Source organism: Apodemus sylvaticus, chromosome 20, assembly GCF_947179515.1.
Source record: "Apodemus sylvaticus chromosome 20, mApoSyl1.1, whole genome shotgun sequence".
Lineage (NCBI taxonomy): Eukaryota > Metazoa > Chordata > Mammalia > Rodentia > Muridae > Apodemus > Apodemus sylvaticus.
This window is the reverse complement of record NC_067491.1, coordinates 25,952,589-25,968,711: the sequence shown is the minus strand read 5'-3', so window position 1 is coordinate 25,968,711 and position 16,123 is coordinate 25,952,589. Positions and strand designations below refer to the sequence as shown.

At 44.0% G+C, this 16,123-nt stretch overlaps 1 protein-coding gene across 1 annotated transcript in view; it reads left to right on the top strand.

Moving 5' to 3' along the window:
• Pawr (pro-apoptotic WT1 regulator) overlaps window positions 1–14,700 on the top strand; it is an 84,057-nt gene extending 69,357 nt beyond the window's left edge. Inside the window, exons 4-6 of the mRNA XM_052165512.1 lie at window positions 8,743–8,893; window positions 12,027–12,131; window positions 13,522–14,700. Of these exons, the coding sequence (XP_052021472.1) occupies window positions 8,743–8,893; window positions 12,027–12,131; window positions 13,522–13,608 (343 nt within the window). The 3' untranslated portion in view covers window positions 13,609–14,700. The remainder of the gene's footprint in view (window positions 1–8,742; window positions 8,894–12,026; window positions 12,132–13,521) is intronic.
• The last annotated feature ends 1,423 nt before the right edge of the window (window positions 14,701–16,123 follow it).

The following is a 16,123-nucleotide window of genomic DNA, read 5'->3' as shown; positions in this document are numbered from 1 at the left end:
TTCTTCTGGAATGGTGGTTCTCAACCTTCCTAATGCTGCAATCCTTTGATACAGAGCCTCATATTGTGCTGACCACCCCCAAACCATAAAATTATTCCATTGCTACTGCAGAACTGTAATTTTGTTACTGTAACGAATCATAATGTATATATCTGATATGTGACCCCCCCTCCCCACCATAAAACTATTTGTTGCTACTTGATAACTGAAATTTTGCTACTGTTATGAATCATAATGTAAATATCTGATATGTGGGATACCTGAAGTGTGACTCCTGAAAGAGTTATTTGACCCCAAAGGGTCATGACCCACAGCCTGAGAACTGTTGTTCTAGAGTTACTCAGTTGTTCTATCAGATATATGTTCCCTTAAACCTGGCCTCAAAAAAACAGCTCTGAGACTGAGTCAGTTTGTGAATAAAAGCTTCAGCCCTAAGCTTGGGCTTGTTCCCAGCCAACGCATAACGTATTTAACCCATTTATTCTAGTCTGTGAGTGCCGTGTGGCTGCTTTCCTCTTCTCAGTTCCAAGTGATCTTTCCCATCAGCATTTGGGGGCGGATCTCTTTCCACGCCCCACTCTATCCCAGAATCCTCTCTTCCTGCTGGAACCCCCACCTCCTTCTTCCTGCTTAAGCTAATAGGCCAACAGCTTTATTGACAGCTGATGCATCCACACAGTACGCAAGAGATTCTCTCTATACGCCCTTACGTTTTTTATGCCTCCTGTGTTCTATGTTGCCTGTACAGCTGCTATGCTGTCTCCTTTCAATTTTATGTAGTAGGTTTTCCAGAGGAAATTCCTTATATGAATTTAGAGGTCATTTTAGACAGATACCATGGCTTTGGTTCTCAGTGGCGCCTCCATATGATGGTTTTTTTTTTTTTTTTTTTTTTTTTTCTGTTACAGTCATCGTTGCCTGGGCTGTCTAAACTACAGGTATTTGTGGAGGCAGTATTGGTGGGCATGAGCTCCAGGAGTGTGGGAGCACAGGCCCTGCTGAAAGGCAAATCCTGATGCAGTAGGCCGGCTGCAGGTTAGGGCTGTATGCAGAGGGCATAAGTGAGTGTTGACAGGTTGGCGGTAACCACAATGCTAAGGAAGATGGCGGCAAGGGGCCCACCCTCTGTCGTGCAGATGTAAATGCTGATGGCACCAAGCTCTTGGTCACTGTGGTCTGCCATGCTTCAGGATGCCCAACAGCAATGATCAAAAGTAATGGTGGTCCCCCTTGCAGTGGGCAAAGAGGTAGCTTGGTGGTGGTGGTGTCTTTATATTGGTCAGGGGCAGGGCAGATGGCAGTCCTTTGTTCTTTCTAGCTTGAGACCTGGCTTGCTGGCCAAAGCTGCCTTATGTCTAGGACTCCTAAAAATCAAACCGAGACAGTGCAGCAAGACAGACTATATATTCTGCCATGCCACATGGTGTGGTGTGGTGTGGTGTGGTGTGGGTACCAACAAGACCCCAGCCCTCTCAGCTCAGCGCAGAGCTGCCTACCAGCACAGTGCGCGCAGGAGGAAAACAGATCTGCAGATGGCCTTGCTACTCACAGACCTGCCCTCTGGTGCGCACACAGGTGGGCTGTAGGCACCCACGTGTCAGAGGAGGTCACCCAGGGACCTGGAGACTCTCTGGTGGAGAGGAGAAGCCTGTTGTGAGGGGCGGGCTCTGCCACCTGGGGAGGTCCCTATTGTAGCCAAATCGTAGTAGTACAAACAAATTAAGCTCATCCCCAACTAGCTTACAAATAAATGCAATTATGGTTATTTTTTTGGCTTTGACAATTATGGGGGGGGGTCACCCCTAATTGACTCTTAGCTGTAGGCCTGGCTACCTCCCCAGCAGTGTACCCCCCATCCTTGCCCTCTCCTGAACCTGTGCTCATGGTCCATCTCCCCTCACAGAATCTTCACCTCCATTTTCCTTCTTCCTCTTTTTCTGGTCTCTCCTCCTCCCACCAGGTCACTCCAGACTCTTTAATCCCTTGAGTAATTGGCCGCACCCAATTTTATTTAGCCAATAGTTTTAAATCGAGGAACAAGATATGCTCCCCTAAAGCTTGTAAACAGAAGTCACCCCTCCTAGACCTTGTGGTTATAGAATTTAGTATTACAATACCTAGCAATGGACCAACCCTCCAAAGGTCCCAGCCGAAGCTACCGCTGAGGGCCAAGTCTGGGTCTGTGGCTGTGCAGTAGCAGGGTCAGCATTGATGTCTGTGACTCATATTACCACTAGAGAACGTGGGACACCCCTCTCGGGGCAGCCGCCAGGGACCACAGGGATGTCCAGGGGCTGTGCAGAACTAGCCTTGTGCCTCGAGGGTATAGTAAAGGACCGAGGAGCTCCTTCTGGCTTGGGGCAGGTGTCATATTGATAGTCTGTTATGCTCTGTAATGCCTTCCCAGGTCCCTAGCTTGTCTCTCACTGAGTTCCTGCCCTGTCCTGTTTCTCTCCCTGAGGTGTTGTATTCTCCCTGTGAGAAGGACAGTTCTAGCCGCCTTTGTTCAAGTCTTCCTTCCCTTTCCAATGCATTCTTTGAAGCTTGTTCTTTGAGCAATTGAAACCATAGTTTAGTGTTTTGTCAGTTATCATTTCTGCCTGATGTCTGTGATCGCTACAGAGAATGTGGACTTGAACGTGTCTAAAGGACACTGCTTTTCTGTACGGTGGCAAGACTTCGTAGATATGGCCCCGCCTTGGCTTTCTTCCTGTCTCGCGTTGTCTTTCTTTCTTGATATTTAGCACGTTGATTAGTAATTGGCTCCCTCAGAATTTATTTACTTTCTCTTTTATCTCTTGTGCTAGGAGAAGGTGGCCAGCAGCTGTTAGATGTTAGATACCTGAGAAGCGAGAAGCGCGCTGAGTTCTGCACGTTCAGAAGTGTTTCAACAGTTGCCGTCAGTAGTAAACACGCAGGTTTACTCTTGCTGAAGAGACTTGGGCTCTGTGAACCAGGGCCTCGGGCTGCAATTGCTTTGTTATTCATTTTTCATCTCCTTATCTCACCCCTGGCTCTTCAACCCCGGCTGAGCTGAACTGAAGTCTGTTTGTTGTACCACCGTACCCTCCTTGGTTAATTACAGAAGCCTAACCTAACTGCCGGCCACTGTGCTATCTTTGTTGATCTGTAGTGAGCTCTGTAACAGGAATTCTGTCCCTCTCCTGCTCTAATGGCTTCCCATTCCCCTTGTTTTAGATGCTAGACATGGACCTGAGGGCCGTACGCTGCAGGCCAAGGCTCTGCAGCTGCACCATATTCCCAGCTCCTGTTCGCTCCACCCCCCCAACCCCCAAAGGGTTTCTCTCTGTAGCCTTGGCTGTCCTGGACCTTGCTCTGTAGACCAAGCTGGCCGCTAATTCAGAGATCCACCTGCCTCTCCTACTGAGTGCTAGGATTAAAGGTTTGTGCTACCAGTTGCCAGACTTGTGTTAGCTTTACTTGACTCTAAGCTAGTGCTTTCCCAAGTGAAGGTGTGTGTATGAGATTAGCTGTCGGGGTGCAGGTGTTCATTATTACAATCTCCCACTTACTTTCAATAAATTTGTTTGTTTGTTTGTTTGTTTGTTTGTTTATGGCTTTGAGATGTTGTTTCACTGAGCTGGTTAGGCTGGCTTCAAACTCCAAGGCCCAAGTAGGTCCCTCTATCTCCGAGTCCTGGAGGAGCCGACTTCCAAGCACGCCTCCCCATCTTGGTTGTCTTTTCCTTTTGGTCTGCGGGTGGGGGGCAGCCCCATGTGTGCTCATGTGCCATGTGCTTACACACTTCTATCTGAGCGCCTTGTGAGTGGCCACTGAACGCTGAAGGTGAACAGAAAGCAATATTCTTTGTCCATTTTGTCTCTGCACACAGCATTGAAATTAAGACTGGGTTTATAAATTATCTAGTTTAACTAACGATCACAAAAATAGGTAAGGTCCAAAGTTAGGAACTTTACAGGGAAAATAAGACCAAATTCCTAAGTGCAAAAATGACCACGTGGTTGTTCATCAGGTAGGGTAAACAAAGTCAAATCTGTTCTCATAAACTAAACATGATTTTGAGATCTTAAGTAAGCTTCTTAAACATCTTCCAGAGCCTACATCTCTGTGATAGTCACTAAAAGCAAATATACAACCGGGCAGTAGTGTCAGATGCCTTTAATCCCAGCACTTGGGAGGCAGAGGCAGGCGGATTTCTGAGTTCGAGGCCAGCCTTGTCTACAGAGTGAGTTCCAGGACAGCCAGGGCTACACAGAGAAACCTGTCTTGAAAAAGCAAACAAAAAAAGCAGATATACAAATAGATCGTTCTCCAAATTTCTGTATCATGAGGCATTAAAATAGATCTTCAGAAAGAATGAAGCATATGCAATATTCTTAAAAGACTTTTAAAACTTAATGGTCATTTCCCATGAGAACAAATATTGTAGCACAAATAAAACAATTTGGGAGTTTTTCCAATCCTTTGTATACTGTATTTTGGCAACACAGTTAATACTGACTACTTTATATGATCTTCATAAATCCCACAGAACTGCAGGTAAAGGAGCACACAAGATGGGTCTGCCGAGAAAACACTGGAGACTTTTGAGTTTGGATTAGTTTGAATTCTTTTGTAGAATAGCTTTCCCGGTTTCCTGCCGGCTTTTCTGTCCTCTTATCTTACCTTCTGTTTGCTTCTGTGTTTTAGCCTGTGGGGCTGCCCTACTGCTCAGCTGCTCCCTGATTCCAGTGTGTGTACTTTAGTCTTCTGAAGTTTAAACACTGTAGCAGGGTCAGCCCTAGCCCTTGGATAGTTTGTTGCCGTTGGTGACAGCCTAGACAGCATTCTAGAGGGAGTCGAGCATGCCCAAGCTGCATCCTCTGCAGTCAGGTTTGCTTCTCCGTCCACAGCTAGCACACAGATCTGTGGGGGTATAGACTGGTCACTTCTGCAGAGTGTATAGATGGGCACAGGGGCTTCAGGAAGCCTCTTGTCAGTCCGGCACTGCGAGGCTGTTAGAACATATCATTTGTTTGTGTCAGTCATTCGGGACTCAAAAAATGTGCATTTTCATTATCCTAAGTTTTGGCTTTTTAGAATGCTTCCTAACTAACTCTTAGGGAATTTATATTTATCTCGAATTTCAATTTACTAACAACAAGGCAGGTTTTACTGGATGTTTTAAAATAAGGACATATTTCTTTTCTTATTCTGACACCAGCAGAAAATTGAATGGTGACAGTTACAGTCATTCCAGAGACATCTGGGACGAGTCAGCACCAATTTGATTGGGAAGCGTTTTTCCTCAGTGTAGCTGAGTTCAGGGTTTGGCCATGACACTAAAGAAGGGCCGCGTTGATGGCGCATTGTTCTCAAAGAAGCACTGGCTAGCGGGGCAGCATGAGCTTTAAACTTTGCATGGTGTCTGCATACATGACATAATATGTTCAAAAGAAATTGATTGCTTGAGGAAATGCATTTGATAAAGAGGATGTGCAGGATTGTCAAATCATTAATTAGTATTGTTTTACTTCAAATTGCTGTTAAGGAAGGATGGGGCTGGACTTGAGTTTAATCCTCAGAGCCCACCTAAAAAAATTGAGCTACAGTAGCCTGAGCCTGCCTTTGTAGTGTGTCCCTGTGCTGTGGAAGCAGAAACACGGAGATCCAGGAGATGGCTGGCAAATTCAGCATGGTCTATTTAGTGAGACTATGTTTCGAATGAATGAATGAATGAATGCGATAGCGCTTGAGGAATGACACTTAAGCTTGTCCTCTGGCCTCTATAATTGGCATTCATCACCCGATTCCGATCTGTGCACAGGGTAGAGACTGGTCAGATCTGTGTAGTGTGTAGGTTGGTACAAGATCCGTGGGAAGTCGTTTTAAGAAGGTCAGCTTTCAGACAGGTAAGAACTTCTAGACTGGGGAACGCATTGATTACTGACAAGAGGAACAAGGTATTTTTCAGCGTCATTGCAGATAAACACAACTTGCTGTAAAACACAAGGATTTTAAAGGGCTACGTGTAGTTTGCTGTCCCGCCTTGCTTTCAGAATAAATGCGCTCTGATAATGACGAAGCAGCCACACTTGAAAGACAGGGGAGCTTGCGTCACAATGTGAGCATTAGAGAAAACCTTGCTGTGTCAGCTGAACTCCATCTACCAAATTCACAGTAGTTTACTAAAGGCCTGGAAGGCTAAACATTAATGCCATAAGTCTGAAATTCCTGAAAAAAAAAAAGTTAGCTTGGTTTGATCTTATCGTTCAGGCTAATTGACTCTTGTATGCTAAGTGGTTATATGTTGGCTTTCAAAGGGAATTTTTCAGTCAGAAGTATTTGAACTTCAGGTGAACTTTGGGTGTTTTTTTGCAAGATAAGAAAGTAGTTTGGTGGCCTGCTCTATAAATACGTGCTTTAGATTTACTTGTTAGCTAGCAACCCCCACCACACACACACACACACACACACACACCATCCCCATTTCTCCTTTTTAATCACCTTAACCTTTTGTGCAAGGATAGAATGTCAGATGTTTTTCAATGACAGATAAGATCAAAAGGACAACAACAAAAAGCAGCAATTATATGGTGAAGTTCCTGTAGCTTGCCTTTGTGGGCTCATAGTAAAGTTAGAATAATCGATGAACTAGGTGGTTGCCATGGTATTGAGTGTTTGAAAATTACCATCAGATCCCTTAAGACCAGATAGGATGAAAAGATCTGACTGGGAACTTCATAAATCAGAAGTCCATTATTGCTCTAAAAGCTACTGTCGTAGAGTTTAACTGCTGTGAAGAGACACCATGACCAGAACTCTTAAAAGAAAACATTTAACTGGGGCTGGGGGCTTGGTTACAGTTGCAGATGCTTAGCCCATTGTTGCCATGGTTGGAAGCGTGTTCGGGCAGGCTGCCATGGTGCTGGAGGAGTTCCACATCTTGGTCCACAGGCCTCAGAAAGAGACGGTCACTAGGCGTGGCTTGAGCATGTATGAGATCTCAGAGCCCGCCTCCACAGTGACAAACTTCCTCTAATGAGGCCACACCTCCTAATAGTGCCCCTCCCTATGGCCTATGGAGACCAATTACATTCAAACTAAATCTTGCATATAAAATATTTCAAGTGAAATATTTTAATATAAAAATTTAGTTCAAATATTTAAATATTTGAAAACAAAAATTTTCAAAAGCATAGTTTATCGATCTTTCCATTAATATTGTTTTCTGATGGGAGTAGGGGTTGGTTTGTTTGGTTTGCTTTGTTGTTTTGTTTTTGTTTTTTGCAACAGGGTTTCTCTGTGTAGCCCCTGCTGCCCTAGAACTTGCTCTGTAGACCAGGCCTCAAACTCACAGACATCCACCGGCCCCTGCCTCCCACATGCTGGGAATAAAGGCGTGTACCATCACTGCCTAGCTCATTTAATATTTTTTTAAAATATGACTATCCTGAGCTTGCTGAAGTTACTTTAAAATATTTTTTGTCAGTCTGCTTCCACGAGACTAGTTTCTAAGCATTATCAGAACACTCTAGATGTACTGGTATAATCTACTATAGATGAGTCCCCAAATGCCCCTAGAGCCCTTCCTCCTGGTTACCTCACCAAGGGGATCATATGTATACTGGTGTGGTGGCATGAGAGACTTGGGTGTGGCAGACACAACAGCCTCTGGCCTGGTTCCAAAATCTTGATCTCTCTGGAAGCCTGCTGTCACGGATTAAGTAGCCTACTCAAAGGATGCCTATGGGGAGGAACTGTGGCCTCTGGCCTGGGGCAGGGAGGCACTGAGTGTCTTCACACACAGCTACCTGAGTGGGCTTACAGGCAGACTCTCCAGGTCAGAGTCACCTTCCGATTACTCCAACATTTTGACAAACAGTTCACAAGAGACCCAGGGTCTTAATTACCCCCTAAACTGCCTCTGAATTCCTGATCAACAGAAACTTTGAGTCAATAAGTGTGTTATCTGAAGCCATAAAGTTTGGGTGCAATTTTATTGTAGGAGTAGATAGAGCAGAGCAACACCTGTTCCATTGGGCACCTTACATATTGACAGTGCTGGCTGAAAAGATACCAGATGTAGATAGTTGCCTACATGCAGACTTTTCAGTTGAAAGTTTATTATACAGTTCTTTACTTTTTTCCCATTCAAATTACATTTTTTTTAATGTTTTGGAATTTAAATGAGACACTGAACTCTGAAAATAAAAGGCCACTTCATTTTCATTTACTTGTTTGTTTGAAAACGGTTTCTCTGTGTAGCTCTGGCTGTCCTGGAACTCACTCTGTAGAGCATGCTGGCCTCAAACTCAGAGATCTGCCTGCTTCTGCTTCCCTAGTGCTGGGCTTAAAGGTGTATGCCCCCGTAGCCTGACTAGTAAAAAAAAGAAAAATCATTTTTATGGAGAAAAAAAATAAAGAGAAGTAAATTTCACCACAGATGTCTGGGAGAGCCATTCTGTTCCAGTCCCTGGTGTGTTGTCATCTTATCTTGTTGACCTTGGTGGCGTTCCCTTCTGAAAGGACAACAGGAGCTTGTGGTTGCTGTCAGCATCTTCAGGAACCAGAACTGTGCCTGACTCAGCTGAAAGAATTAATGTGCTTTTATCCTTTTCTCTCCGTTGTGTGAGACTGAGGATTAAATTCTACAGCTCTAAACAAATTCCCCGCGTCCTCAGAGAGTGTTAGTTGTTCAGACTACAGAGAAAATAGCCTTGACATTTTTCTTTCAGGGTGCTAGGAATGTTTATATAATAGTCACTCTTATTTCCACAGCACAAGCAGTGCCCCAGAAGATGAAATCTCTAATAGATACCCCCGAGCTGACAGAAGCGCTTTCAGTAGACACAACAGAGATGCAAACGCGCCGCCGGCCAACTCCGCCTCAAGCAGCACCTTGGAAAAGAGAATCGAAGATCTTGAAAAGGTAGGAATTATGAATTATTCAAAATAAAATTAATATACTTTAGCCTTCCTCTTTCAGTTCCATGGCTTCCTGCCCAAAAAAGGAGGTGGGACCCCCAGGCAGGAGACATCCGGTTCCACTCCAGGGGCCACTTAGACTCCTTATCTAGTGTTAGCTCCCAGATCCTGGTGATTGGGTCCCCACTTTCTATGCTTTTCTATCCTTTCGTGCTTTTCTGTCTTGAACTCCTAGATTCAGTAGTCACTCCTGTTCTGTCACATCTTCCTCGTAGTCTGAGGAGCAGTGTTTTTGAGTCCTTAGACGTTTGCACTGTCATCCAGTACCGTGCGCTGCACCATCTGAACATACCGTTGGTTCAGGCCTTCCGGCCATTCTGAATTAGGCCCATTTTCAAGGAGGTATAGGATACACTTGCTTACAGATGTTTCCACAGCAACTCACATGAACATTGCAGTAAAATTACAGAACCGAGGCATGTCCTATGGATGTGCATCTGAAACTGGTAGTGGCACCAACCTCTTTGGTTGGAATATGTTCTGTTTTCATGGATGGAAGTTTCTCCCAGTGACACAAAGATTATTTTGCGATTTATCTGTTTTGATTTGCCGCTTACACAGAGGTGATATTTAGGTTGCTTTTAAGCCTTCACCTCTGTTTCTGATCGGAATCATTATTTAAATTTAATGGCTTATTGAATACACATTATTAGTTTTCAACAAGTTCTTCTGAAAGACTCAGAACATTCCAGAAGAGCTGACCGGCAGCCTTTAATGGCTTTGGATGGCCCGCTGCTTTCTCTGAGGGCCAGGAAAGAAGCCAGTCCTGCTAGAGACCTTTCCAGCTCTCCCAAGACCCTGGAGTCTTTGCCTGTTCTAGGTTTCCTGAGACAGTACTGTGTCTCATGCAGTCCAACTAACTGAAGATGATCATGGCTCTGATCTGTCAGCCAAGAGCTAGGATCATAGGTTATAAAACAGTGATCTAGAGGCCCTGAATTCAAAATGTTCAAAAAACTAGATTTTTTTAATTAAAAAAAAACATTATTTAACTTACAAAGCATCATGTTGCATCATGTTGCATTGCATTATTTGGTTTTTTTTTTTTTCTGCTTTTCTCACTTTTCTTTTTTTGTTTTTGTTTTTGTTGTTGTTGTTGTTTTTTTGGTTTTATTCGAGACAGGGTTTCTCTGTGTAGCCCTGGCTGTCCTGGAACTTGCTCTGTAGACCAGGCTGGCCTGGAACTCAGAAATCCACCTGTCTCTGCCTCCCAAGTGCTGGGATTAAAGGCGTGCGCCGCCGCCACCACCACCTGGCTTTCTCACTTTTCTTTACAATTTTCCCTCTCTTCCCCAGTAGCTTGTCTGGTTTCTTGTCACATGACATTGCCCCTACTTTTATAATGCCTCCTGCTCTCCAGTGGTCTGATACCTAGTTTCATAACTTAGGCCAACTCTCAACCCATTTTCACACATTTAAAGTTGGGGTCTGAATGTATGACTTCTGTCTTTATGAGACTCCATCCCCTCAGTCAGTAGATTCGAGGTCAGTCTGTCCTTTGAGTAAGATACTTAGCAGGGGCTTATTGTTGCTGGGTTTTTTGTTTTTTTCCTTTTGGTGATGTTTCGTGGCTCACAGTTTTAGAATTACAGCTGTTGTCAACCAGCTCTGTGGGTTCTTGTCCTTGCTGAAGCAAGGGTGTGAGGGGAAAGATGTTCACCTCCTGGCTGCTAGGGAGCAAGAGAAGCAAGCCTGTGCTTCCGTCCTTTTTGTTGTTGTTGTTGTTGTACCATATAAATACACCCAGGAGTGTGCTTCATGTATGTGCACACTGTTTCACTAATATTATCGTCATCATCCCTGACACTTCCATAAATCCTCTTCCCAACCAGCCCCACTTCTGGGGATCTGAGTGAGTCTCACTGGGGGAAGTAATAAAAGTAGAACTGGCTGGGCAGTGGTGGTGCATGCCTTTAATCCCAGCCCCTGGGAGGCAGAGACAGGCAGATTTCTGAGTTCCAGGACAGCCAGGGCTACACAGAGAAACCCTGTCTCGAAAAATCACACAAAAAAAAGGAGAACTGGCACATCCCTGTGTTTGTGCCTCTGCCCCAGCATCCTGGCCAGCCATGCAGTGGCGGGCAATGGCTGACCTGTTTTTATCTCATGGGGGTTCTGACTCTGAACTCCGCAGTCTCTCCACCCAGCTGGCTAGATTCCCACTGGTGAGTTGCTACCACACCAACCCTGTACTTCAAATCCCCCATGGCCTTTGTGGTGCACATCTGGCAAACCCACGCTTTGCCTCCATACCTTTCTCTCTTGAACCCAGATGAGGCTCCGAGTGAAGGAAAACACAACACAGACTTAGTTCAGAAACAATGGTAACTCAATCCCTGGGTGCAACAACTAAAAATTCTATAAGCCTTATTAAAATCTGATTCCTCCGGTAGCAAATCCTTGAAGATCCGCCATTATAACCAGGAAACTCTAGCAGCTACAACTTATCTCTCTGCTGTGCTGGTTCTAAAAGGAAGTAACTCTCTCTTCCTCCATCCAGCCGGAAGCTCCGCCTACTTGCCCAGTGATTGGCTCCTTTATTCATTATTGGTTCACAAGAACAGCACCAGGATCATCCACAACACTACACCACTAGAGAAAATGCCTCTTCCTCCCGCTCCACCATTCATAGGATTGTTGTTTTGACAGGATTGTTGTTATGGTGTTTCTGTGAACTTTGAACTCCTTAGTTCAAGGGATCCTCTTGCCTCAGACTCCCAACTTTGACACTAAGTATGGCCCAGCACATAGCATCTCTTTTAAAGGAAAACCATGACAGTGGGAAATCATACATTTTCCCTTTTTTAATTCACAAAACATTTGAAATTTTGCTGTTTAAAAAATTGTTTTTCTTCCTTTACGAAGTGTGTGTGTGTGTGTGTGTGTGTGTGTGTCTGTCTGTCTGTCTGTCTTGTCTGTCTGTCTGTCATCATCCCTGCCATGTCTTCAGTATCAGATATGACTGAAAGAGGCTTTGCTGATGTCTGGAGTCTTGCTCTGTTATTAACAGGTGTTTGCCATTTTTAAATACTGTAACCAGTCAGTTCCCTGTTGATGCTTTGCGATTTATTCACTAGGAAGTCGTAAGAGAAAGGCAAGAAAACCTTCGACTTGTGAGGCTGATGCAAGATAAAGAAGAAATGATTGGAAAACTCAAGGAAGAGATTGATTTGTTAAATAGAGTAAGTGGTTTTGTATTTCAGTTCCTGGGTTTCTCTTTTTGGTCATTGGATGAAAGCACACAAGGGTGAAGATCTTGTTCATTGCCTGTTTGGTTTGCTCTTCCAGACGGTCGTTAATGGTGAGACCTATCATGCTGTTCCGTAAGCTTTGCATTTCCAGCCGTTCTTCCAGTGATGTCCCCAGCTCTGGGTTGCAGCCCCCAGCTCCTCCTCGTTGTTTGGTGTGGAGCCTTTCCTTTTTCAGTTCAGTCCTAGAATTTACTTCCCGCCTGAAGCCAGAAGCATCTGCTAAGATGATTGTGATGAGAAAGATCCCATTGTTCTGCAATTTTACAAGATTTTGTCTAAAGTAGAGGAAAGAGAAGTTTCCCTCTGAGAGAAAAGGGCCAGTCCCCTAACCCAGGCTCAACTCCAAACCACAGAGTAATTACATGGTAACGTGCCGTGCCTGCCTCGGCTGTGCGGTGTAACGGGTTGATCCCTCCCATATACCACACCGAGTGGGGAGGCTCCCTGGGTACCAGCCTCTTCTAATGCAGCTCAAAGGCAGCAGCTGCGTGCTACAGGTGCGGATGGGGTACCCCGTTTAACCTGCTCAAGGTTGCATGCAGCCGGCTGAGCCAGTGTTTGACTTGGGTCTTTTGTAGTCTTTCATCTTGATCCTAGTATAAGCATGTCTCTGTGTGTGCTGGAATTCAGTTTAAGAGGCTGGGCAAATATTTGTGATGCTCATGATGTGTTTGTGCTGCCTCAGACACCAAGAGCATTAAAAATAATCAGGAAAACCCCTTCCCGAGCTGATAATCTAGCCATGATTCATGGCCATGTTTTAACACTTTCAATTTAAAGAATCTTTATCAAGTGTATGGTTTGGTAATGATACACGATTGTATTTTTAATCATTTAATTTAAATTAATAGTTTGAACAGATCCGTTTCTTAGCATCATTCAGTCTGTGAGTAAGGAGCAGTTCTGACTTTGCTAAAGCTTTAGTCGTCTTCCTGATAGCCAAACATGAAAGTGTAAGTTCATGACAGTACTGCACATGAGGTGAGGTAGACTTTGCCAAGTTTTAATATTATGGACTGGAAAGATGAGTCTGTACATGTCTGCTGTTTCCTTCAAGTGATATTTCTCATAACAAAAACCTAGTACTGTTTTAGGACTATGTGGCTATGTATTCGTTGCTAGAAATCTAATGCACTGTGTGTGTGTGTGTGTGTGTGTGTGTGTGTGAGATTCAAGTACTGATAGGGCATATTCCACGTAATTTTTAGAACTTAGCACTTCAGAGTTAATTGAGTAAATGAGTTAGTTACCCTCCTGCTTTATCTTTGTCAACTTTACAGTGTGTATCTCTAACCTGTGATTTTCTCCGTACCGCCCCTAGGACCTAGATGACATGGAAGATGAAAACGAGCAACTAAAGCAGGAAAATAAAACTCTTTTGAAGGTAGTTGGGCAGCTGACAAGGTAGAAGACTCAAGGCTTCAGCGTGGAAAGCCTGCTTTTAAACTACTGATGAATGTCATGGCTGAGGCTAACCTGAGGCTCCTGTGATTCAGTACATTGACAGAGAACTGTATATTTATTTCTAGAAATCACGTGGATTTTTTTTTCAAGATTCACTCTTTTTCATTGCTAGTTTTTAAAAAGTATAAACCCTGTTTTTAAAAACCCTGTATTTCACATAGAAGTAACATTTTTAGTCATTAAAATGATAGGTAATGCCTCTTGGTTTGGTGTGATACTCAGATAATATATGGTTCAAAGTAACGGCCATTTGCATAATTTTATCTATGCTAGCACATATTCTCCCTAAAGGAATATGCGTAGTCTTTGTTTACATGAATACAGATACTTGGGGGAGTTGCCTAGAGATGCCTTATTTAGTAATACGTGCAGCCTTGTGTGTTAACACTTCCACATGCACACTCATTCGCTGTGCCACTTCCTTCCACATGCTGTAATGATTTCCAGTAGTAATAGACGCACTATAGCAGTATATAGTACTGCTATTTGTATAGCAGTAATCATTCAAAGGAAAGCTACTTTACAGAGTTATGTTCTAGTTGGCTAAATATAAACTTAAGAGAATACTTGAACTGTGTTATATAGTAAGTGAAAAATTACTATTTTGTGTTTTGAATTTTGAAAAAAAATTTTCAATAACTTCTGAAAAAGCAGTTTGTGTATAGTTTATGTAGGTACTATTGTTTCTTTTTTTTTTTATTGCTCTAGGGTTTACTAGTAAATAATGGGATATTTAAAAAGTCGTTTATTCTTCAGGCCTCAAGTTGTGTATAATTTCAGTGTTGAAGAAGAAAATTGATGCTGTTAATAGCATGTGCTTCAAAATCAGAAACAAAATATTTTTCCACGCTAAAAATATGTACATATATGTCAACATATGTAAGCAGAGATAACAGGATAATCTCAGCTGATTCCTGAGTTGGAGACTCCCTGGGACGCCTTTTTCTCAAGAGAGAATAGTCCCATAATCCAAACGCTGAAGATTTTAAAGCAACCATATTTGAAAATTTATAAAATAAAGTTGTCTTCTATTAAATATCCTTGGTAGGGTTGTTTTGTGTTGTGTTTTCATATTAAGAACCCCCCTCCTCCCTTCACAAATGGATGTCCCTTCGTCGAATCTCTTTCCTTTTTCATCCCTCTTTAATGGTGCTGGAGACTGAACCCAGCAAGTCCTCTACCACTAACTGGATAGCTGATCTCCAGTCTGGGTGTAGGTGAATTTCTGGCGGACATACTGACAGCATTCAGAACAGGAACATGGTAAAGCCCTATTAGGAGCCCTCGCCCCATGACTCCAGTCCCATCGATCCACTGTTGGAAAACCAGGGACGATGAGACAGTCGGGGGAAGTGTGGGGTAGTGATACAGATTGATGACATCTTCCAGAAGTGTGTTCGTTCTCCACGAGTGCCTTCCCCACTCCTCACGTCATAAGTTCCGGATTGACCCTTCATCAGAATCACTTACGGAACTTGAGCAGCATTCCCGGTGTAGCTCCTGTAGCTCTGGGAGAGGTGTGGTTTACACCTTGTTTGCTCCTAGCGCTGCTACAGCCCCTCAGCTGCTGACAAGTCACTAAGTAGCTTTTGAGTCAGCAACTGCTGTATCATCCTTCGGTATTTCCCACTGGAGACACAGGAGATGGAACTCGTTTTCCCACATTTCCTCTTTAGCAGTTCACCCGGCCTCCCCAACAGAGATCTGCTGCCCACGCATCAAGGAAGGAGCTGTGCCAGGCGCTGCCACCCCCTTGGCTATGAGGTACTCATCTCTTTAGTCATCATTGGGGTTAAGGCAGAAATATTCCCATTGCCTTATTCCTTGCTTACCTATAAGGGCTGCAAAATTATTGTCAATAGACAACCCTAGTGTGATAGTTTGTATATGTTCCACCCAGAGAGTGAATGGCACTATTTGGAGGTGTGGCCATGTTGGAGTGGGCGTGGTCTTGATGGAGTGAGCGTGGCTCAGGAGTGTGTTGCTATGGGTGCAGGCTTTTAAGACCATCCTAGCTGCCTCGAAGCAGGTGCACTTAGAGGCCTTCAGATGAAGATGTAGAATGCTCAGCTCCTGCACCATGCCTGCCTGAAGGCTGCCATGCTTCTGCCTATGGACTGAATGTCTGCCAGCCCCATTAAATGTTATCCTTATAAGAGTTGCTGTGGGGGGCTGGTGAGACGGCTCAGAGGTTAAGCGCACAGACTGCTCTTCCAAAGGTCATGAGTTCAAATCCCAGCAACCACATGGTGGATCACAGCCATCCATAACAAGAAACAACCTATGGACTGGAGCGAATGGGGCCAGGAGAGGGCAGGGGCCATCTTGATGGAGTGGGAGAAAGGGAAGGGGGCGGGGAAAAGTTGCCTTGGTCATAGTGTCTCTTCACAGCAGTAAAACCCTAAGACACCTAGAATACATTAGTATATTAATTTTTCAAAGATATAGTTTGAATTTTT